Here is a 24,016-nt window from a genome sequence, read left to right on the forward strand (position 1 = left end):
AGAGGGAGACCCCTGCCCTTGATTAGCCTGAGGTAGCTCTCTCCCTGCCCCACCCAGGTCCTGTCTTTGCCTGTGATCTTGGCGCCCTCTGGTGGCTAATGTTGGGTCCTTGGCTGCTGCCCAACCCCTATCCCCCTACCCCTGGGGTTCATGGCAAAGTAATGAAAGCCAGATCCTGTGGTCCCTGGGGGAAGGGCTTACAGAAACACTGTCAAGAGCTGCCATGAGGGTCTTCCCCAGTTATCCACAACCGCCTGGAAGAGAGCCAGTGTCACAGCCATGAGAAGCATCACCAGCAACAGCCCTGAGCCTCAATTTGGAGGCAGTCCTCATGCAGTCAAAGGCACTGACTGCCTGACTGGTAAGTAGCTAGTACTCAGCTCACTCACACCATAGGATTCTCCAGGAGTGTGGCACACCACAGGTCAGGGCAGACATCTCCAGACCTTCTGGGACCTCAGGAGACAGTTCATCTGCTTGCCTATCCTCCTTGGGACAACTTGTCAGACACCCTTTCATGGATCATGTGTCCTTAAGGAAGTCCTTGTTTCCTCAACTAGAGAAACTGAGGCTTGGTGAGAAATGAAGCAGAATTCCCATCTGACCTCTGACCTCATGTTAGAGTACAGACACCCAGGCTGTACTCATCGTCTGTGCCAGGCAGAGCCCAGGGAGGAAAGGACCCATGCTTCATGTAACCCCTCTTAACAGTGGGCTCTTGGCCAGCCTGGATGTGCTCTCAGACCAGTGGCACCAATCTGGCCCTTGGCGGCTGGGTGGTACCCTAGGTTCACTCATGCCCAGCTTTCTAAGACATCATTGGCTGCCAGGTGCCGGGTGTGGCATGTGGGTGGATCAAGGGAGGAACAGAGCCTGCAGTAGGTAAGTGCCTCCCAACATTCAGCACCAGCAGCTACATGCCAGGAATCTGGAAGGAACGGGCAGGTAAGCTCACACCAGGGTCAGCTTGCATAGGAGTGGGGCCAGAAAGTCGCTCAGACCTCTGCTGAGAAGGTAGGAAGGGTGAGCAGGAGCTATGTTCTAGCCACATTTCTACCTCATGTTCTCCATCAGGGATGGCATCATGAGGACAAGTCTGCCATGGGCAAGGGAAAGGGCTACCCATTGTTCGGGAGGGTCTGGGTGGAGGGCAATCCAAACTGTGAGCCCCAGACTTGGAGATTACATCTGCCGCAGCACCTTGGAAACTCAGCCTGAGCTCAGGGGCTGCAGGAGGTGTGTAGGGGTGGGGACCCAGCTCCTCATAGTTGTACCTACGTCCTGCTCTGTCAGCAATGTCAGGTCTCCTCACCAAGGGGGTGAGGGGTGCCATGCTAACTCATGCATGCTGCATGCAGTGACCTTCTTAGTTTTACCCACATATCACTGTAAGCTGGCACAGAGAGTTTAGGGACAAGTACGTTCAGGGCCCCAGGATTTGGGTGCCAGATCTGTCGTGCTCTGGGCTCTTCCTACCTTAGGGGCGGAGAAGTACATTTATTTCAGGCTCTTTCTGTGACCGTCTCAGCTAGTAAGAGCCTCCAAGGGCTCCACTGCCTTGGGATTAAGAATCTGTTTTTGTCTTTCAGAATTCTGGCATAGGATAATGATCAGGGTCATGTAGCTCCCCCCACTCCCGCAAAAAAAAAAAAAAAAAACACCAACAAAGGGGGGCATTTTAGACCCAGACACCTGCACATGCAAATCCTATTTGCATGCCTTCCCTCTTTGTGGCCACATTTGCCTGGTACTTGGTACATGCCCAAATGCCCCTCCACCTCAGCCTGGTGGGGAGAGCAAGGCCTAGCACTTCCTGGGTGTTTCTTCCACCTTCCATGGCATCCAGGAGTCTGGACCATCCATCCAGTCTATACCGAAGCAAGGCAAGGTGATCTGGTCTGCAGGGTCTAATCCATTGTCCATGAGTGGGGGTGCACTGTCGAACTCCATCTTGAAAGGCACTCTCTAGGGCCTAGCCCTTGGAAAAGAAACCTCCAGAGACTCAGGAGCCCCAGAGTAGTCCTCCCCCAGCCAAAATGAACCTGTCCACGACTTTCCCACTGGGAACTAAGTGGGAAGAAGAGTAGGAGGTCCCCTTCCCAGTCCAAAGACTGAGGACAAACAGCATGGCTCCCATACTCCAAGCCAGAGCACACATACAGCTTGAGTTACCTCTCTTATTGCAGAGCACAAGTCCAGATGTGACCGAGAACCCTCTTTCCAATAGTGAGATTTACTGCTAGCAGCATGCTTTTCACATTGACCCTAAGACAGTAGCTTTGTCTAGAAATGGAGTCTTTGTAGGTGAGATGCAGGGAAGGTGGGGGTCCTGTCTTGGTGATGAGGTTCTTATAGGAAGAAGAAAGTACAGAGACATACAGGCATAAGTCCCTGACCACAGAGACAGGGACTGAGCCCACATGGCTATAAACAAAGGGATGCCTGGAGGCCCTGGGGGTTGAAAGTTGTCCTCAGAGCCCTGGGAAAGGCCCCATAGCCTATCCATTCCTGGATTTGGGTTTTTGTCCCTAACACTTCAGGAGTACACCTCAGTTGGGTCAGGCCTCCCAGCTTTGGTCCGTGTTCCAGCACACAGGGACATGCCTGTGACCCTAGCCAGATTCCTATGGGAAAACCATCAGCTGTTTATTCCTGTGGCTGGAGGACTTTATTCAAATCTTGCCCTCCACAGGCCCTGGGTGTGAACTCCTGGTGTGGGTGGGGTGAATTTACATCTCCCATAACTGGGGCAGGATGGGCTGCAGGGGACCCAAGGAATCAAAGAGCTGGGCCTGGCTATAAGAACCAGATACAAGGGAGAGGACTTTCCTGTGACCACACAGTGACCCATGGTGGCTACCTTCATATAGGACCATACACTGGAAAATCAGGGTGACATGACTCTCTTGGTCTGAGGCCAAGGTGAAGCCCAGGTGTCCTAGGTCTGCTTTCTGCCACTGAGATAAATACCATAGCCAAAAGCAACTTGGAGAGGAAAGGGTTAATTTCCACTTGCACCAGGCAGTCCATCATGAAGGGAATCCAGGGCAGGAATGTGGAGGCAGAAACGTGCAAGCAGGAACTGAAGCAAAGTCCTCAAAGGCATGCTGCATACTGGCTTGTGCTTCATGGTTTCCTGACTCGATTGTCTTATAGAACTCAGGACAGCCTGCCCAGGGGTGGTACTGTTTCCAGTGGGCTGGATCTTCCCATAGCCATCATTAATCAATAAAATGTCCCTCCTCCCAAATGACCTTAGCTTATGTCAAGTTGACAGAAAAAAACTAAGCAGTTCATTTGGTAAGTGAAGCCACAAAAACCAAACCAAAACAAAACAAAAACCCCTGTCATAGCACCTAGAGCAGACCCCAAGAAGCCCCACATCTTCCCAAGCCACACAAGTCACAAAGAGGCGCCTTCCTACCTCTTCTGCCTCTGAGGGTCCTACCTGCAATTCTCCCTTTCTGTCCGCACACCTGCCTCCGGTAAAGAGCATGTCCTACTCCACCCAATGGCTTAGCATATCCCAGTTACACCTACACCAAATGCAACAAGACTTAGTTTATACTGAGCTAAGTATGAGCAACTGTAGCTAATGAGACCCCAAGGGATGTGTTGCACTGTGACCATGGTTACAATAACCTTTGCAACTTTTGTTGTCACAGAAATGATAACAGTAAGTCAAGGCATTTATCAAATACATTAGTGGGATAACCAGGTTAGGTAGGTTACAGCTAAGCGAGCAATTTCTACTACAGGCCTCAGATGCTGTCTGATAACTTTTTTGGCATTTGGGCTGGTGGAAGGAAGCTTGAGGTTTGCTAAGAATACAGGCTAAAGGTTTTTACCTGGAAGATGGATGTTCTGACAATAGAAGTGGGTAATAAATGTGTGCTGAAGACAGCCCAAGATAATTTAGCTAGGGAATCTGTAACATTTCAGCTTCCATAACTAGGACATTCTAATGAGTCAGTCATCTGCAGAACCTTCATCAGAGGTAAACATCAGTTCACATCTGCAAAGCCTGAACTTCTGTAGGTCACATGTACAGTACCAGGAGTTAGGGATCAGGTGTATCTTTTGAGATACACTGTCTTTGGGAGTCACACTATAAGCATGCTGGCTCCAGCGGTGTGTAGGGAGAACCTTGACTCAACTCCTGTCCAGGTTAGCCACAAGAGGCTGAGAATTAGTCTCCTCATAACTTATACCACCCTATCCCCCTCCTTCTCAGCCCCCTATGTGCACAGGTATCCCCCCTGTAAAAAGTACAGATTCTGAAGTGCTATCATGTGGGCACCCCAAAGCTGGGCACATGGGACAGCCATGCAGACCTGGGAAGTGGTATGTAAAATGCTCTCCCATGTCATGTCGGATCTCTACCTACAGTGGAGCCAAGGGAGGGCCTTCAGTATGTTCTTCCTCCCTGGCTGGACACCTACTTTAGGATCCAAGGCATGGTGAAGCAGGGCCACAATGAGCAGGAGAGGGTTTTGACATTCATCAAAGAAACACAGGGGATCTGTAGGGAACCCAGCTGCATACCACACAAGTTCTTGAAGTGAAGGGTAGGGCTGAGGGGCCTAGCCTGCCTGGGTGGGTGGGAGAGGACCTGAGCTCAGCCAGGGTGAGGGATGCTGCAGGCAGCCTCTTCATCCTCTATTTACCAAGGTGGGAATGTGGAGGGAAGAGCCTGATGGGGTCTTTCTCTCCCTGCTTCTGCCTGTTCTTCCCCCTGCCCTCTTCACCTGCACCCCCAGTGGACTTCCCTTCCTGGACTTTCTTCTTGGCTTCTGTTCCTGCTTCCCCTTCCTAACCTTTCCTACCCTGGACTTCCAGTTCTACCAGGTCCCTCCTCTCCTCCACTCTGTCCTCTGAACTAGATCAACTGCCTTCTCACCTAACTACCCAGGCAAAAAACCTGGGACTTTGTCTGGAGCAGTCTAGGGTGTAACTCCCATGAGTTGGGGAAATGAATTCCCTACTGTCTTTGGAGGTTTCCAGGAACCCCCTGTAAAAGCCTCTGAGAACGGTGATGAGTGTGTTAGAATCCAGATACCCGGAGTTTGGTTAAGTGTGGGAAACAGAGGCAGGCGGGTGGGTTTGCTGTGCCCCCACACCCAGTAGAGAAGGAGCCTGACTTTAGTTATAGCTAGTGAGAGGGAGGTCGAGCTCAGGTGGGGCCAGGAGATGGGCAGCTGCCTCACATGCCAGATGGGACAGGTCTTCCTTATGAAGAGGAGAAGAGGGTGGCTAGTCCATCCTGTGGGTTCCATCATATATATGTTTCACAGGAAAGCCACCATGCAAACAACCCAGAGCTCCTGCCCCGGCAGCCCCCCAGATACTGAGGATGGCTGGGACCTCATCCTATGCAGGGGAGAGATCAACTTCGGAGGGTCTGGGAAGAAGCGAGGCAAGGTAGGGGCAATACACGCCTGAGTGAAGCCCACCATGTCTGGAATCCCCAAGTCTTACTTCTTCCTTAAAGCCCAGTCCTGGGGCCTGCTCAATCTGTGTCCACTCCTTATGAGCTGAGTGCAGAGACCCTGACCAGATAGGCAAAAGTTGAGAGTTGTTTCCTGCCTTGGTGATAATGAGAACCTTGAGGTTCAGGACTCCTGCCTCACTCTCCACTCACAGGGGGAGGATATATTGCAATGACTATACCACACAAAAGCCTTGCCCCAAGGAGGGAGTGTCTAAAGCCTGCCCTCCTGTGGCCTGCTCTGTTCCATAAGCCCAGCCTCCTCCCCCATGATGAGAATCCCAAAACCCAGTGCTGTCTACCACCTGGAACCCACTAGCCCCTTACCCTGCAGTTTGTGAAGGTGCCAAGCAGTGTGGCCCCCTCCGTGCTTTTTGAACTCCTGCTCACTGAGTGGCACCTGCCAGCCCCCAACCTAGTGGTGTCCCTGGTGGGTGAGGAACGACCTTTGGCTATGAAGTCGTGGCTTCGGGATGTCCTGCGCAAGGGGCTGGTGAAAGCAGCTCAGAGCACAGGTAAGGCTGGCTCCCCCTACCCTCAGTGGGTGAGGTCTTCCTACAACACTTTACGACCAAGACAATCCATCACAGACACACCCACTGGCTAATCTGATCGAGGCTAAGATTCCCTTCCCAGGTGATTCTGGATTGTTTCAAGTTGATGGAACTAAGCATCAGAGAGATGCTCAAAAGCAAGCATTTGCTGCTCTTGCAGGGATCTGCAGTTTTGTTCTCAGCACCCACGCCAGGCAGCTGGAAGCTGCTTGTAACTCCTGCTCCAGGGAGACTCAACACCTCTGGTCTCCTCAGGCAGCTTCACCCATGCATATATTGACCTACACTTACATAATTTTACAAAGAAATTAAAACTAACCAACATAGTGAGATAACTCAATGGCTAAAGACAAGAGTCCCAGTCCCCAGCACCCACACAGGAAGTTGGACATGGAGGCATGTGCTTGTAGTCTCAGTGCTAGGGGGAAACAGACAAGTCCCTGTAGCGTATGACAGTGGCCTTCCAGAGTTGTCCAATTAGTAAGCTCCAGGTTCATCAGAGACCATCTTACAGAGACAAGGTGAATGGCACCTCTGGCCTCCACATACACCCGTCCCCTGACACAGGTGTGCAGCACACATGAACACACACCCAGCAAGGGGGTCAGAAGTTCTGAGTCTCTCTCATTGCAGAAGTGATTATAATAAAGGAATAGTTTACAGTTGGATGCAGATGGGACCTTTGTCATTTAGATCCTTGCCCAGAACAAGCTACAGGGCAGCATCTAGGACAAATCTTGGAAAAGGTCACTGTCTGCCACACATATATCCCCCCTGAGCCTTACTATTCCCATCAGCCTGAAAGTGTTCCCTGTAGCTGGGCACGGTGGTACATACTGTATTTTCGGTTCACAGAACACATGGAATGACTTAAGTTGACAAATAGCCTGCATTGTAGAAACCTGTCTGGAGGAAAGAAAAAAAATTATTTTCCACTACTTGATTCCCTGATCAGCCAACTGTGAGGACTCCAGGACCCTTCTCTCCCCTTCCCATAGGTGCCTGGATCCTGACCAGTGCCCTCCACGTGGGCCTGGCCCGCCATGTTGGACAAGCTGTACGTGATCACTCTCTGGCTAGCACATCCACCAAGATCCGTGTAGTGGCCATCGGAATGGCCTCTCTGGATCGAATCCTTCACCGTCAACTTCTAGATGGTGTCCACCAAAAGGTTAGTGACAGGTTCACAGGACCACAGCTGATAGGGTTTAGTGAGCTTGGGTGGGTAGAGGAAGCTATAGGCAGGCGGAAGAATTGTGCCACTCCGAGAGGCCCTGAAAGTATTGAGAGAGGTGAGAGGTGGGAGGATGGGCTGCAGTGGGAAGATGTGGGTTCCATGGGCCCAGCACTTCCCACCAGGTGGCAGCATCTCTCAGGAATAAGGGTGGCAGCCTACTCTACTCCCTGTGGAAAGCCAGACCGATAACGCTCTCAGCCCAGCCTGGCTGGACGGCTGTCCTCAAGTCCCAGAAAACCCTGGCCAGGTGGCTTTGGCTCTCTGGTATTCATACACATCCCCCACCCTGTGGTCTGTGTAAGGCAGAACCAATGAGAAGCCCAGGAGGCCCCACTGAGGTGAAGTCTGGACCCCAGCCCAGAAGAGTCTGGAAGGTGGAGCTTGCAAAGCCCTGGCCCCAGCTGTTTCCATGGTTCACTCATTCCAGGGAGGCCCCCCGGCCTAGCGGTCCAGCCTCCCTCTGCCTGAGGGGTGGGGACTCTGAGGCCTTGCTGAAGCCTCTCCCAGGGCCCCAGCATGGCGTGCACAGCACAGCAAGGCCCAACCCAAGCTGCTCCTGAGGTCTCTGCCTCCCCATCTCTCCTTGGCACAGGAGGATACTCCCATCCACTACCCAACAGATGAGGGCAATATTCAGGGACCCCTCTGCCCCCTGGACAGCAATCTCTCCCACTTCATCCTTGTGGAGTCAGGCGCCCTTGGGAGTGGGAACAACGGACTGACAGAGCTGCAGCTGAGCCTGGAGAAGCACATCTCTCAGCAGAGGACAGGTTATGGGGGTAAGGCTTGCTCTAGATGCCCATCTACAGCATCTTGGGGATGTAGACATGGAGATGTGGCACACACCAGTAAGAACTTTATAGAGAGATCGGGAAAAGGCCTTCCAGGAAGTAGGGGGGGGGTCCTGCATGCCTGAGTGTACAAGGCCTGGGAAGAAGAGCTTTTGGTGTGGGATGGAAGAGTGACACAGCTGGGCAATGTGACCTTGGCTAGGCAGCAGCCACCTCCTGAACAGACTACAGGACAGTTGCCACTGTTTTAAATGGTGCTACTCTGGCTGCAGACTCTGATAGCCAATAGTCTTCCCAGAGGTGCAGTCCCCTTTACTGCCACCAGGGAGCAGAATTGCCTGAGGGAATGGGTACATCTGTGGCTAATGGAGGGTGTGAAAGAGAGACTAGGATAATATTAAGGGACAAAAAAATATTTATAAGCTACTATGTCATTGCTTAGAAATTTTTGGTAAAGCCAGTGCACTTTAACAGTGGAAACAGATCTGTGTCTGATACCACAAAGGTCTCCAGAGAACCATTGCAAATTGGGTCTGATCCCACCAGCTTCTGACCTGGTGTGTTGGCCTGGTGTGTCTCTTACAATGCAGAGCAACTCTGTCCTATGCTTGTAGAGTGACTACCTAGCCACAGTGTATCTGCTTTTGGGCTGTGGCAGGTACAACTAGGCTTCCTTTCTCTCTCTCTCTCTCTCTCTCTCTCTCTCTCTCTCTCTCTCTCTTGGTTTTTCAAGACAGGGTTTCTCTTTATAGCTCTGGCTGTCCTGGAGCTCACTTTGTAGACCAGGCTGGCTTCAATCTGCCTGCCTCTGCCTCCCGAGTGCTGGGATTAAAGGCGTATGCCACCACGCCAGGCTTTCCTTTCTCTTAAGTTACTTTGTGTTTAATGGCAGCTCTGGACAGTGCAGATGTAAGGTGTGGGCCCACAGCTCAGGGATTTGATACACTATCTGGGTTCACTATTGGGTGGAAAAGCCACTGTGGGCTGGGGATGTAGCTCAGTTAGTAGAGTGCTTGGCTTTTGTGCACAACGCTCTGGGATTAATCCCCAGCATAGAATAAACCAGGCACTGTGGCACATGCCTGTAACTCTAGCACTCTAGAGATGCAAGCAGGGGATCACCCTAAACTATATTTCAAAATTAAGACTAGACTTGGGGCAGGGGAGATGGCTCAGTGGTTAAGAGCACTGACTGCTCTTCTAGAGGTCCTGAGTTCAATTCCCAGCAAACACACCGTGGCTTACAACCATCTGTAAAAGGATCTGATGCCCTCTTCTGGTGTGTCTGAAGACAGCTACAGTATACTCATATACATTAAATAAATAAATAAATAAATAAATCTTCTTCTTTTTTTTTTTTTGTTTTTGTTTTGTTTTTCGAGACAGGGTTTCTCTGTGTAGCCTTGGCTGTCCTAGACCTGTAGGTCTACTCTGTAGACCAGGCTGGCCTCGAACTCAGAAATCCGCCTGCCTCTGCCTCCCGAGTGCTGGGATTAAAGGCGTGCGCCACCACGCCCGGCATAAATCTTCTTTTTTAAAAAGACTAGATTAGGGGGAAAAAAAAAGGAAGCTTTTGCCAGGCCAGGCCAGGGCGTGCAGAAACATGGCACCCAAGGATGCCTGAAGTTGGAGTTGTCCTGAGTTCTCACATTCTGAGCATCAAATGGCCTCATGGCTGCTCTGCCCACAGGCACCAGCTGCATCCAGATACCTGTCCTTTGCCTGTTGGTCAATGGTGACCCCAACACCCTAGAGGTAAGGGCAGAAAGAAAAGAACTCCCCCTCCCCCGGCTGGAGCCCTGAAGGATATGGTAGTTTCTCAGGGCACCTACAGGGTGGTGTGGAGGGCTAAGGCACCTCCTAAACATTCATCTGGGTGTCACCTTCTTTGCCTTCCCCAGAGGATTTCCAGGGCAGTGGAGCAGGATGCCCCATGGCTGATCCTGGCAGGTTCTGGGGGCATTGCTGATGTACTCGCTGCCCTGGTGAGCCAGCCTCATCTCCTGGTGCCCCAGGTGGCTGAGAAGCAGTTCAGAGAGAAATTCCCCAGCAAGTGTTTCTCTTGGGAAGCCATTGTACACTGGACAGAGCTGGTACGTGCTGCTGGGGCTGCTATGACCATCTCCTGCCTCTGTCCTCCCAGCTTCCCCTGGGTGGGGATGCTTTTCCTGAAAGTCCTGCGGGCCTAGCCTAAGCCCTCTCTTCCTATATACCTCAGAATTATCCAGGTCCTTGTGTAGCAGAGAGACCAGACAACTAGCCTGGTCCATCTGTAGGCAGTTCTGAGCTAGGTTTGTGGGTCAGCAGGGACAAAGTGGTCCATCTGAGGACCCTTCCAGGACATATTCAGACCTCAAGGCTTCTTCCTGGTCTTAGTTACAGAACATTGCTGCACACCCCAACCTGCTCACAGTATACGACTTCGAGCAGGAGAGTTCGGAGGACCTGGACACTGTCATCCTCAAGGCACTTGTGAAAGGTGAGCCAAGTTGACCTACCCTCAGAGACTGCAGACTTAGCAGTGTTCACAGAGGATACCTGTCAGCTCTTCCCAGGTAGGAGAGATGACTTACAAATTCATGAAGTGTTCAGTTCAGTAGCTTATAATCTAGCCTCAGGGCATTGTAACCATCCCCAGTTCTGGAAATTTTCTATTAACCCCACCCCCACCCCACCCCATACACATCCAATTGCCTTAGCAATAACTTCACCTTGTCCTCAGGTCCTAGTCCCCTGTTTTCTGTCTAAGAATGTGGGCTTTAGGGCCAGTTTACATAAATGGAATTACAGTCCATGTTATTTGTACCCAGCTTCCTTCTTGAAGCCCACTGCCCACAGACCCATCCCCATGGAATCCTGTGCCTGGAAGTCCTCCCTTTTTATGGCTGAGTTCTGATGTCTTCTGGTTTGTTCATTCAGCCACTGGTGGATATGTTGGATTGTCACCCAGGCTTGTCCATGTGGCAGGGCAGACCTGGAGCACGTGTGCACAGGCTGGAATCTGGGAGAGACCATGCTGGGGAAGGGATGGGGACATACCTGAGGATGGGGCCACTCTAAGAGAGCCTGGGGCATCTGGGGCTGCGGATGTGGCTCATTTGGTAAAATGTTTGTGTGCCATATACAAAGCCCTGGGTTCAATGTCAATGCCACATAAACCAGATGTCATAGCTTCTACCTGTTAGACAGGAGGATTGGCTGCTCAAGCAAATTGGCTACATAGCAATCTCACAGTCAGCCCAGACTATAAAGGGGCAGCTCTGGATTTGGTCATTCCCCTGCCTGAGATAGTGAGGCCCAGGAAGAGATACAGGACCACATGTGGTTTTCAGTGAGTCACACTCCCATGGAGGCAAAAGCCTGCTGGTCTTCACTATGGGGCTTGCTGGTAACTGTGGCCTCCAGTGAAAGTGTCAGGCATTCCCATGGAAGAAGTGTGCTTGCATGAGAATCTACAGCCTTGTCCTGCTCTTGGGCAAGAAGATGCTGGCCAAATTGCTATATTCCTGAGAGCATGCCTCTGCCTCTCCAGACTATGTCCAGGGGATTCTGGGGTGTTGCCCCTGAGTGCTCGGTCCTATGTCTCTTGCTGCTGTTTAGAGGCAGCTGCCAACCCTCATCAAGTCCTCACAGAGTTCTAGTCCCTCCCCTCCAGCTCTGTGGAACTCACCCCCACCCACAGCCTGCAAGAGCCACAGCCAAGAAGCCCAAGACTACCTAGATGAGCTCAAGTTAGCAGTGGCCTGGGATCGCGTGGACATTGCCAAGAGTGAAATCTTCAATGGGGACGTGGAATGGAAGGTGCTCTCCCCGCTCCCCTGGCCCAACTTGGGAACACCAGGCAGGGAATATACTGAAGCCTGAAGTAGTAGGATTTCACGGGTAGCATCTGGGTCCATCCTGTCTCAGATATTGCCCTGGAGGGGGTCAAGATGATGCTAGGGAACACTCAAAGTCCCAACGGGGGCAGAGGGAGTCCTAACACTCCTAATGTTAACTCACCAAAACTTTCTTATCCCTGGCACCTGAGGCCAGCATGCTCTGCTGACCCATGCCTGTCCCAGCTTCAGGGAATATGTTGGGGGTGTCCAGGGTAGGATGTTCACCCTCTCTTCCTCCCTCTTACTGTCCTGATCTTCTCTACTGGGTGAATCCAGTCCTGTGACTTGGAAGAGGTGATGACAGATGCCCTCGTGAGCAACAAGCCTGACTTCGTCCGCCTCTTTGTGGACAGCGGTGCTGACATGGCCGAGTTCTTGACCTATGGGCGGCTGCAGCAGCTTTACCACTCTGTATCCCCCAAGAGCCTCCTCTTTGAACTGCTGCAGCGTAAGCATGAGGAGGGTAGGCTGACACTGGCCGGCCTGGGTGCCCAGCAGGCTCGGGAGCTGCCCATTGGTCTGCCTGCCTTCTCACTCCACGAGGTCTCCCGCGTACTCAAAGACTTCCTGCATGACGCCTGCCGTGGCTTCTACCAGGACGGGCGCAGGATGGAGGTGAGTAGAGCCAGGTTGGGCCAGGGTGTACTGGATAGGCTGAATGTTGATGCCCTGTTCTGCAGGAGAGAGGGCCACCTAAGCGACCCACAGGCCAGAAGTGGCTGCCAGACCTCAGTAGGAAGAGTGAAGACCCTTGGAGGGACCTGTTCCTCTGGGCTGTGCTGCAGAATCGTTATGAGATGGCCACATACTTCTGGGCCATGGTGAGCAGCCACCTCAGTCCACGACTTCCTTGAGCAACTCAAGAGGCAGACTGGGGAATATCGGGATGGTCCAGCCACCTCCTAAAACCCTGTCTCTCCATCTTCCAGGGCCGGGAGGGTGTGGCTGCTGCTCTGGCTGCCTGCAAGATCATAAAGGAAATGTCCCACCTGGAGAAAGAGGCAGAGGTGGCCCGCACCATGCGTGAGGCCAAGTATGAGCAGCTGGCCCTGGGTGAGTCACAGGCAGAGGGCTTCTGCCTCTGGTCCCCTGCAGATATCTCTGATAGCCACGTGGCCCAGGGTAACCCCCATGGCCTCCTGTGCAGAACAGAACACAGAGCACTTCCTCCTGGGGATGGAAATTGGTCAGGAAGTCCTGACCGGGAGGTAGAGTCCCTCACAATCCCAAGGGAGAAGGGGAAGGGCCAGAGGTCAGAGGTTGGGAAGGGCTCTAAGGTCAGTGGGACTCTCAGTGACCTTGTAGCATGGGAGGCCTGGCTAAACCCTAGGAAGTTGATTCAGGGCATACACTGCAGATGACACGGGGGGCAGGGGGGGGTGGGCTCCAGGGACTGGACATCAGCACTCCATCCCAGCAGCTGATTTTGTTTACAGATCTTTTCTCAGAGTGCTACAGCAACAGTGAGGACCGTGCCTTTGCCCTGCTGGTGCGAAGGAACCACAGCTGGAGCAGGACCACGTGCCTGCACCTGGCCACTGAAGCTGATGCCAAGGCCTTCTTTGCCCATGACGGTGTGCAAGTAAGTAGTTGACCAGCCTAAGAATGGCCAGGGGCAAGGAGGGTTGGCAGGGCCCAGGCTACCCACATAGGACACTGAGGTCACTCCCATGAATGTCCCAGCCTGAAGCTCTTAGCCCATGTTGCAGCTACACAGGGGAGGGACCGGAAGAGTGGCTGAATTTCAGCTTCCTCCATCAAGAATACTTTCCTAGCTTGGTTCTTGGGCCCAGCAACACCCATTCTCAGTTTGGTTGGCTGTAACTCCAATCCATAATCCTGTTATTGAAAGGTTACAACAGGGCTGGGAGTGTGGCTCATTTAATGGTGTGTCCAGCATGCTTGAAGACCTGGGTTCAATACCCAGCACTCTATAAGACAGGTGTAGTGGCGCATGCCAGCAATCTTATCACTACGGAGGTAGAAACAGAAGGCTCAAGAGTTCCAGGCCATCTTCGGGTATGAAGTTGATAGTGATAGTTTTTCTGGGTTACGGGAGTCTTCCTCAAAGAAAAAAGAAGAAAAGCAGGCAGGCTGCAAAACAATCAACCACATTCTCCTATAAAGAGGATGCTTCTGCCCAAGCGGGTGCTCCAGGAGGGGGCTTGAGAGGGGTCTGGGAAGGGTATCTCAGGCACACATCCCTACATGAGATAAAGTGTGATGACAGGCAGCCACAACATGTGACTTTATTCCAGGCATTCCTGACCAAGATCTGGTGGGGAGACATGGCCACAGGTACACCCATCCTACGGCTTCTGGGTGCCTTTACCTGCCCAGCCCTCATCTACACAAACCTCATCTCCTTCAGGTAGGTGGACACAGGCAGCAGCAGGTACCAGTCTCAATGTTCTCATGTCTCACGGCCTTACGTCTGATTGGCTATGTGAGCCCCCTCTCCCCCATGTTGGTCCAGTACTTTCTTCCGTCTACGTGCTTGGGATATTCTTCTCTGTGTTGCAGTGAGGATGCCCCGCAGAGGATGGACCTAGAAGACCTGCAGGAGCCAGACAGCTTGGATATGGAAAAGAGCTTCCTATGCAGCCGGGGTGGCCAGTAAGGGGTGGCTGGGGGATGAAGGGGATAAAGGGGGGCAGGAAGGATGCAAGAAGTAGGGAAGGAGGGAAGGAACTAGAAAACAGAAAGATAGAGTGGGCCTGTAAAGATAGAGCACAGACAAAATGGAGGAGACTGAGCTAGAAGGGATAGAGCAGGGCTAAGAAGGTAGGGGAGGGTGACGGTTAGGAAGAATGGAGAATGCTGGGATGGATGGAGAGAGAGTCAGGGCTACCACTAGGCAGTGGCCAGCTCCTAGACACATGGTAGACAGAGTCGGGCTCCCATGGGGTACCATGGTTTGGTACCTCCTCACCATGGTGGCCTCTGCACTCACACAGATTGGAGAAGCTAACAGAGGCACCAAGGGCTCCAGGCGATCTAGGCCCACAAGCTGCCTTCCTGCTCACACGGTGGAGGAAGTTCTGGGGCGCTCCTGTGACTGTGTTCCTGGGGAATGTGGTCATGTACTTCGCATTCCTCTTCCTGTTCACCTATGTCCTGTTGGTGGACTTCAGGCCACCACCCCAGGGGCCGTCTGGATCCGAGGTTACCCTCTATTTCTGGGTGTTCACACTGGTGCTGGAGGAAATCCGACAGGTCAGTGGCCAGCATGGCCTTCTCCTGGGCTCTGCAACTCAGGCTGTGTTCTATGTGCCTCAGATGGGACCTGCTCCGGGGGAGGTAGGACTTTTTAATCCATTAGAACAAGCCCACTGTGTGGCCTTTCTGTCAACCCACTCTACTGAGTCCTGGTCCTGGTCACAGAGTGAGCCCCAACCCCAGATCCAGACCAAGCCCCAATCTTAATCAGACTAAGTCCTGATCCTAGTCACAGTTCTAGAGCCAACCTGAACTGATTTCAGCACCATCTTGACCCCTGATCTCTGCTCCAGATTGATCTTGATACCCTAGTCAGAGTCTGAACCCTGACCTGAGTCACTGACTAAATCCAGACTCTCTGAGTTTTAGTCACAGACAGTCCTGACCCTAAGTTTAGATTGATCTCATTTTTTTTTTTTGGTCCCCAGACTTATCCCTGAAATATCTTCAGTTGATAGCTCCATTCCTAGCCATACAGAGGGTGCTAGTCATCAATTGATTCTGATAAACTTGGAAACTGAGTTCTGATTCATGCAGATTCCACCCTGGTCTCAGCAAGAGAGACACGGTGCTGCAACCAGGCTTTCTCCCTCTGCCAGGGCTTCTTCACAGATGAGGACACACACCTGGTGAAGAAATTCACTCTGTATGTGGAAGACAACTGGAACAAGTGTGACATGGTGGCCATCTTCCTGTTCATTGTTGGAGTCACCTGTAGGTATGTGGGCAGGCTCTAGGGATCCTACTTATCCCTCTGAAACCCAAGTGTGGTCCTAGAACCTGGTTTTTGGCCAGCTGACTAGCATACTTTGTGTCTTGGGGGAAACCTCCTGTCCTACATGGGCACCAGCAGCCTTACCCAGCCTCGGTCCCTCTCCAGAATGGTGCCCTCGGTGTTTGAGGCTGGCAGGACCGTTCTGGCCATTGACTTCATGGTGTTCACACTTCGGCTCATCCACATCTTTGCTATTCACAAGCAGCTGGGTCCTAAGATCATCATTGTAGAGCGAATGGTGGGTCCTTGGGACCCTGACCCTTGAGGGGGCTGAGGTACCGGGAACCCCACCCTGGATAGATGGGGAATCTAGATTATTGAGTGGATGGTAACCTTAAACCTGCTGGGGGGTGAGCCCTTTGGGATCCCAGCTCTGGATAGCTGCAGAGCCCAAAGGAAAACTGACTCATAGATGGGAAGGGCACTGAGCTTTGACTCTAGATGGGGATGAGGTACCAACTGCATCCACTTAGAGGAGTATCCAGCTTTGGATAGGTGGTAGCCCATGGGACCCTAGCCCTGGGTGAGATGAGCTCCCCAGAACCCTAACTTGGGTTAGGGGTGAGCCCTCTTGGACCTTGACCTTGGGTGGTGGTGAGCCCCGTGGTATCTCAACCCCGGGTAGCAGTGAGAATCCTGGGACCTCCGACCCTGGACGGGGGTAAGTACTAAAACCCCAACCAAGGTAATGGCGAAGACCCTAACACCCCAGGCCTGGGAGGGGATGACTCCCCTGGGACCCTAACCCTAGGTTGAGGTGAAAACCCTAGAACTCCAACCCTAGGTGAGAGTAAACTCTCTGAACTCCACCCTGGGGTAGAGTGAGCTCTTCTGTGACCCTTGAGGGCAAGTTCACACCCAGGCCATGCCCTGTGACCCTCCCTCTGCAGATGAAGGATGTCTTCTTTTTCCTCTTCTTCCTGAGCGTATGGCTTGTGGCCTATGGTGTGACCACTCAGGCCCTGCTGCATCCCCATGATGGCCGTTTGGAGTGGATTTTCCGCCGTGTGCTATACAGGCCTTACCTGCAGATTTTTGGGCAAATCCCTCTGGATGAAATTGATGGTTTGTGCTGAGCCAGGAAGGGTGGGCTGATGGGCGGGTGGGCTCTAGGATATGTGCTCCACTGGGACTTCTGGGTCATCAGGTTCCTGGCTGAAAATGGCTGACACAACAGCATCCTAAGTCTAGGCCACAGGCCTTGCATACCTTCTGGGCTGAGATCAGAGTAGGGTAAGACACAGTCAGCCATGGAGCCCTCAACCTTTCTCTGGCTGGGAGTAGGCCATGAAGATCCTGAATATGCAGGGCTGGCTTTCTTCTTAGGGAACTCAAGTGATGCAATGGGCTTCAACTTTTGTGTGTTGCCTGTTGATGTCAGTGGTATGAGGCTTGTCTGTAGTCATGAGTGTCCCCTCAAGCTAGGCCCTAAACCTAGTTAGGGCTGTTGGAGATTCTAGGGACTTCATGACAAGTGGATACAGCCCTGTACTTACTGCAGGGGTCTTGTGGGTAGTGGAGGAAGAAAAACCCTGGAGACAGAGTGGGAACCTAGGCAGACCTAAGGTGGCTAAGATTGGGCAAACATAGAGACTCAGCTCATTAGGTCGGAAAGAGGCCTAGAGAGTGGGGGATCAGGACAGAGGCTCCATATGTCACTACTGGACATGTGTAGGCTTAGAGATAGGATGCAGATTCAGGCACTGGGGGAGGTGTCTGTATTCTGGCTAGTGTCAAGGGACTTAGTGTTATCTAACCATGAGGCCATACAGTTTGGATAGTCAATAGAGACCTGACCCCAGCCATTCTGGGGGAGGCCATTAATGAGGCCAGGTCAACAATTACAACACTGGATGAATATTTGTCAACAGATGACAGTGATTTGGAGCAAGCCCAGGCCTCCAGGGACAGACAGGCTGGAAATTAACTTCTAATTGGGGTGCTCCCAAGCCATATCCTGGGCTGTTTTCTTCTCCCCACCACATTGCTTTTGGTGTTTGCTCAACTGAGCCATCACTTTTCTAGGCCATTAGCTTAAACAGACATTGCCCGCTTCTCCCTTCCCCTGAGCCATATGGCCTCATGGCCTCAGTCCCTGGGGCCAGGAAGAGGAAGGTGAGTACCCCAGCCAGGGCAGCTCTGGGGTCTGAGTTCCGTAGTAACTATAATTCTGGTTTCTTCTCCACAGGAATTGGGGAACAAGCTCAGGCCACCTGGCAGTTTAGAAGGGTAGCAGGTTGGTCCTTAGTCTAGGTACAGAGGCCACTGCAGGGTCAGCAGAACCACTATAGATGTGGCAGGCAGAGTGAGCTGTGAAGTAGCATTGCCAGTCCCTACACTGTGTCTACTATGCTGGGAGTGGGCTGGTATTCTCTAACTGGAACTGGAGAGATGGCTCAGCGGTTAAGAGCACTAACTGCTCTTCCAGAGGTCTTGAGTTCAATTCCCAGCAACTACATAACCATTTGTGGCTCACAACCATCTGTAGTGAGATCCGATGCCCTCTTCTGGTGTGTCTTAAGATAGCTACAGTGTACTCAGAGGGAAACTGAGGCCTGGGTAGTTCTGGCCCAGTCTGTAGGGTAGTCCTCACCTCTCCTCCACATCACACACTTCCTCCTTTTCCCACCAGGCTCTGGACTTCAGGGCCAAACTTGTGTTCAACCAGGCCAGGCAGGCCTTCTCAGGCCTCAGGCAGGATTTATGCTTTTTCAAGGCCTCCTTGCTTTTGAGGGGCTTGGCCACCCTCTGGGGCACCCAGAGAAGGGAAGAGAGCCAGAGAAACAGAACCTGGAGCAGGTTCATAGGGTGGGGAATGGAGTGACTGCTAAAGCAGCGTTGGAGGGGGCAAGGCAGAATCTGGCATTCTCAGATGACTGATTGCACCCCTCCATATGATAGAACACTCCACATCTCACATGGGTTGACTGGTCATAATAACTCACTGGGTAAACAAGGCAGGGATTTGAGAAACAAGGCAGGTCAGAAGAATGCCAGAACATATACTAGACTTGAAAGTCAAATATCCCAAAATTGTACCTCAAGGCAGCCTCCCCTAGAGCATCACCCATAATTCTGAGAGCTGGAAGAACAGAATCAATAATAACTCACTGAAGTGTACAGGTGGTACAGATGCATGCATACATGCATATATGCCCACACCTACTTATACAGACAGTTATGTGCCAGCATACAGCCTGGAGAAGACAGGGGATGGAGCCAGGAGGAGGGATAGCAATCTCAGCCTATGCTTCCCTGCAGGCTTGGCCAGGGCAGAGCCCTGCAGGCAGGGGAGAAGCAGAAATAAAGGGGATGGCATTTATAAGGGGCTAGCATTGTGACTCAGAGTCCTTGGGGGATGCCCAGGGCTCTGGGTACTCCCATTATGGGCAGAGGTATCCAGAAAGCTGCAGGTTTGCATCCCATCTGAGAGCACTAGGTGAGAAAGGCATGGACAGGAAGCCTAAAGGGCTCTATGGCTCTTGTTCTCACTTCCTCACATGGACTGGGCTTGCCTCCATGGAATCCCAGCAGAGGAGGCAGAAGATGAACAGTCTACCTGTTGGCTTGGTGTAACTAGAGCTGGTACTTTTGGTGCTTAAACTAGCTAGCCCCATGTTAACCAGGCCCCTGGCTACCTACCCGGCACCCGCAGCCTGTCGGCTTCAGCTTGGAACCACACTCCCAGTCTGAAGGTGTCTGTTTGCCTTACAGAGGCTCGTGTGAACTGTTCTCTTCACCCTCTGCTGCTGGAAAGCTCGGCTTCCTGCCCTAATCTCTATGCCAACTGGCTGGTCATTCTCCTGCTGGTTACCTTCCTGCTCGTCACTAATGTGCTGCTCATGAACCTTCTGATCGCCATGTTCAGGTACCCTCCTGCCTCCACTTCTGCTCACCTGCCCTTGCCAATCCATGCTCCATCTTAGTAGGGCTGATTTCAGGGTGCTGACAGAGACAGGACCCATGTCCTGGTATTTTGCTGCTGCGTCCAGTAGGCTGGACCTGCAGTAGAGAGCCAACACTACAGGTATGGACACACTGTGAGCGCACCCCTGCTGTTTATCCTGTTAGGAAGGAAGATGGGTCTACAGGGTTGGGGACTCAGAGCTGTGTAAACACCCCACTGAGGAAGCTCCACTGCAGTATACCTGAGAATGTGTCTGAGGGGTGCCGAACCCCCATCCAAGCCTCCTTTCTGTGGCTTTGATAAAACTGACTGAAAGCAATTTAGGACAAGAAAAGGCTTATTTCATCTTATACTCCCGGATCACAGTCCGCCACTGAGGGAAGTCAGGGCAGGAGCTCAAGGCAGGAACCACAGAGGAGTGCTGTTTGCTAACTCCTCAGGCTCATGTTTAGCTAGACTTCTTACACAACTCAAGACCTCTTGCACAGGGAATGGTGCAGCCCACAGTGGGCTAATCCCCCAGAGACACGCCCACAGGTCACTATGATCTTGACAGTCCCTCTATTGTGGTTCCCTTCTCAGGTGACTCTAAGCTGTGTCAAGTTGAGAGTTAAAGCTAACTGTTAGCCTCTATCTTTCTGAAAGGGCTCCCAGCACAGCCAAGCTACCAACTGGATGCAATGGGGGATGACATATAAGGAGTGGGAGGTGAAGGGGTGAGATGAAAGATGGAAATTGGGATACAGGGGGTTGTGTGTGGGGTGGAAGGTAGATGTTGGGTTGAGGTAGGGTGCTTTCATGGCAGATAGAACAGCTTATAAGGCAAGGGCTTGGCTGTGTGTCCTGTAGCTACACATTCCAGGTGGTGCAAGGCAACGCAGACATGTTCTGGAAGTTTCAACGCTACCACCTCATCGTTGAATACCATGGAAGACCAGCTCTGGCCCCGCCCTTCATCCTGCTCAGCCACCTGAGCCTGGTGCTCAAGCAGGTCTTCAGGAAGGAAGCCCAGCACAAGCGGCAACATCTGGGTGAGGCCCCAGGCTGGATGCCACTGCTCCCGAGGGGAGGGTCCCAATTGACAGAGGAGACCATAGAAGGAACTGGGGTTCCTTGTCTAGGCCCTGTCCAGGTTAACCAAAGCTCCAGGTAGACTTGAGACTAGACAGCCACAAGGCCAGCCTGTCTCCTTGTAGCCTGAAATCCCTGCATAGGGACTTATTTCTGTCATCTACCTTGTGCCCTGCCTGGTGGCATCTGCCCTCAGTCTCCCTTGCATCAGCCTGGGCCTAGGCTTTCCCTAGGGGTTCACACCGCTCTCCAAAGCTTGCTGCTGTCTCCCACATTGCCAGAGAGAGACTTGCCTGACCCCTTGGACCAGAAGATCATTACCTGGGAAACGGTTCAAAAGGAGAACTTCCTGAGTACCATGGAGAAACGGAGGAGGGACAGCGAGGGGGAGGTGCTGAGGAAAACGGCACACAGGTGGGGCAGCCTGTGGGACAGCAGGCATATGAGACTCAGGCTGGCAGGTGTCATTCCTGTTCATGAGCTGCCCAGAGATGTAGAAAGGGCCCTGACAGGAGGCAGGTAAACTCAGATGCAGCAGGGCTGGGCTGACCTTGGTCAGCTGGGTGTTGTGAGGGGCAGTAAGTCTGGGAGGGGCTCCCCATTGTGAACACGTGGAAGTGGGGGGGGGGATATCTAGCCTTTTCAGTAATGGGTGGGGTTTTCTGAACCACCTTAAGGCTGGGTGAGACCATCTAGTGCCAATAACAGGACCTCTGAGCTGGGGAAACATGGCTGGGAAACAAGACCCAGCCCTCTTGTTCTAGGAGTGTGTGTTTATGTGTGGGTTGAGAGCATAAGCCCATAATTAGGCATCTCTCTGCAATGGGACTCTTTTCCTCCTCTCTCAGGTCTGAAGATCCACGCCCAGTCGGTGCTAGATTGTGGAGGGGCTGTTCTTGAATGCTTATAGGGATGACCTAGTGTTTATCCTATTGCTTGGTGGCCTATTCCAAGCAGGGACGGGATCTCAAACTCTTTGAGGGTACACAGCAGTGCTCCATATCCATAGACAGGCCCTAGATAAAGACTGGAAGGGCAGTAAAGCAAGAGGCCAACAGTTAACTGAGGCCCTGAGAAAGCAGTTAGGACACAAAGCTCCCCCTTGTGGAGTGACATGGAAGTGTCACAACTGAGGCTGGCCCTGCTTTCTACAGAGTGGACTTGATTGCCAAATACATCGGGGGGCTGAGAGAGCAAGAAAAGAGGATCAAGTGTCTGGAATCACAGGCAAGCTAGCAACCCACTGTCTGTCCTTCTTCCTGGGGTGGGGGCATCCTTCTGGTTCCATTGGACCTACCACAGCCCTGTACCAGCATCCTGATGGGTAGCATTAGGGCCTGGATAGAGTGGCCTGCCCCTGCCCCAACTCACTTTAGAGACTCATTGCTGTTCTAGAGCTGGTCCAACAAAACCTAGGTTCAGCACTACGTCTAGTCACTATCCCTTATCATGCACTATGGGAGGACCTGGTCCAGAGTGTGGAGTCCCAGGGCAGCAGTAGCCCTGGCAGAAGGGCAGTCACATGGGAGGAAACCAACCCCCGTCCCCCCAACCCCCCACCGAAGTCTCAGCACCTCCCTTGGCTCTCTCCAGGCCAACTACTGTATGCTCCTCTTGTCCTCTATGACGGATACGCTGGCTCCAGGAGGCACCTACTCAAGTAAGTATGGGTTCAGGCCATGGGAATGAGATGGGTATGGGCTCCTCCCTTCAGCCACCAGATTAGGGCAAGAGCAAAGCTGCGGGCTGTGTATTAGGTCTTGCCTAATGGAGACACCTGTGCTAGAGGTCCCTGTTACCCTCGGCAGGCCACTGTTCCTTAGTGTCCCGAGGCTCTGCCTAGCACTGGCTTTGCTAGCCTTGCACTTTCCATGTCCTGGCCCTTGCCTCACTCCTGCCCTGCCCCCTCTGGGGCTCTCCAGCTGAGGGTCCTTTCTCCCTTTCTTGCTCCCAGGCTCTCAGAACTGTGGTCGCAGGAGTCAGCCAGCCTCTGCTAGAGACAGGGAGTACCTAGAGGCTGGCTTGCCACCCTTGGACACCTGAAATGGAGAAACCACTTGCTCTAGAGCCCCAGACCTGGCCACATCGAGTTTTTGGGTCACATCGACCTTCCCCTACTCCCAGCAGCCCCAAGAGATGGTCTTCAAGACCTTGCTACAGACCACTTCTTGGACTTCCCTTCCTATGAGAATGAAACTCATGTCTTTGGCATCTATCCGGGAGCCTCAGAGGTATCCTCTCCAGCAGGGCAAGATTTTTCATGTCCCACTAAAGCTTTCACTGGCTTGGACTGGAGAGCTGGATCTAGCTAAGTCCTACACAGGACACCATCTGCCTGGATGGGGCTACTTAGGTCTAACCCCTGTCTTACCCTGAGTTCCTAAGAAGCCAACCTCTTAAACACTAGAGGTTTCTTTCTGTCCTCTGACCCACTCATTAGCTGACCAGCTCCTAGAGGGCAGGACTCAGATCTATTGTAATTAGCTCCCATCTTTCACTCCCCACAGCATTATCTGTCTGATCATTCTGGCAGAAACCCCAAGATACTGCTCAAGGGTACCCAATGCTACTTTACTTTCTATAAAGCCTGTAGACCGCCTCAAGTCAGCTAAACTGGGCCACAATGGTGGCTAAACGGACATTTCAAACACCCGGGGAATATGGAGGGTTGTCTGACCTAGTGAAAGGCATCTCCGTTCCTTCCACTGCTCCTCAAATTAAATGACCACCCAGGTCCTTTTTAGAGGAACTCAGGGAATGGGGACTATAGAGGCTGGGGCAGACCTGGGTCTTAGGTGGTCTAGCTAACTTGGTCCAAGTCCCTGGCCTCCACAGGAAACAATCACTTATGCATCCTCCCTGCATCCTTCTCTTCTCTGGTTTAGCTTCAGTGGAATGACCTAGCATCAGCTGTGTCTTACACACAGATTACAAGTCCTGGAGACACAGCCAAATACCAACCATATGCTGGCTCACAACTTATCCTCTTCCTATAACCTGTGGTCTGAACAGGCCCAGTGCTGGGGCTGCATTGGTTTCTGGGGGTGGGGGTGGGGGGTGCAGACTATGCTCATGCACTACCATCAGGGGCAC

At 52.4% G+C, this 24,016-nt stretch overlaps 1 protein-coding gene across 1 annotated transcript; it reads left to right on the forward strand.

The window, feature by feature from the left end:
• The first annotated feature begins 897 nt into the window (after positions 1 to 897).
• Trpm5 (transient receptor potential cation channel subfamily M member 5) lies at positions 898 to 23,559 on the forward strand. Its single transcript, XM_085842493.1, has 25 exons — positions 898 to 945; positions 5,295 to 5,421; positions 5,823 to 6,003; positions 7,041 to 7,213; positions 7,872 to 8,058; positions 9,761 to 9,825; positions 9,972 to 10,163; positions 10,447 to 10,549; positions 11,753 to 11,871; positions 12,228 to 12,566; positions 12,632 to 12,772; positions 12,881 to 13,004; positions 13,388 to 13,533; positions 14,210 to 14,322; positions 14,475 to 14,567; positions 14,909 to 15,167; positions 15,770 to 15,888; positions 16,051 to 16,183; positions 16,836 to 17,010; positions 19,660 to 19,813; positions 20,702 to 20,883; positions 21,205 to 21,337; positions 22,078 to 22,150; positions 22,517 to 22,583; positions 22,878 to 23,559. The coding sequence occupies exons 2-25, from the start codon at positions 5,305 to 5,307 to the stop codon at positions 22,964 to 22,966; spliced, it is 3,477 nt and encodes a 1,158-aa protein (XP_085698619.1). The 5' UTR covers positions 898 to 945; positions 5,295 to 5,304; the 3' UTR covers positions 22,967 to 23,559.
• The last annotated feature ends 457 nt before the right edge of the window (positions 23,560 to 24,016 follow it).

This window comes from Mus caroli, unplaced genomic scaffold (genome assembly GCF_978045245.1).
Source record: "Mus caroli unplaced genomic scaffold, Mus_caroli_1 scaffold_8, whole genome shotgun sequence".
Classification (NCBI taxonomy): Eukaryota; Metazoa; Chordata; class Mammalia; order Rodentia; family Muridae; genus Mus; species Mus caroli.

Excerpts from the sequence above, each read along its gene's own strand:
- Trpm5 (XM_085842493.1), top strand. The coding sequence starts at position 5,305 with ATGCAAACAACCCAGAGCTCCTGCCCCGGCAGCCCCCCAGATACTGAG. Across the intron at positions 19,814-20,701 it reads CTTCTGATCGCCATGTTCAG|CTACACATTCCAGGTGGTGC; the intron begins GTACCCTCCTGC and ends TGTGTCCTGTAG. Across the intron at positions 21,338-22,077 it reads CTGAGGAAAACGGCACACAG|AGTGGACTTGATTGCCAAAT; the intron begins GTGGGGCAGCCT and ends TGCTTTCTACAG.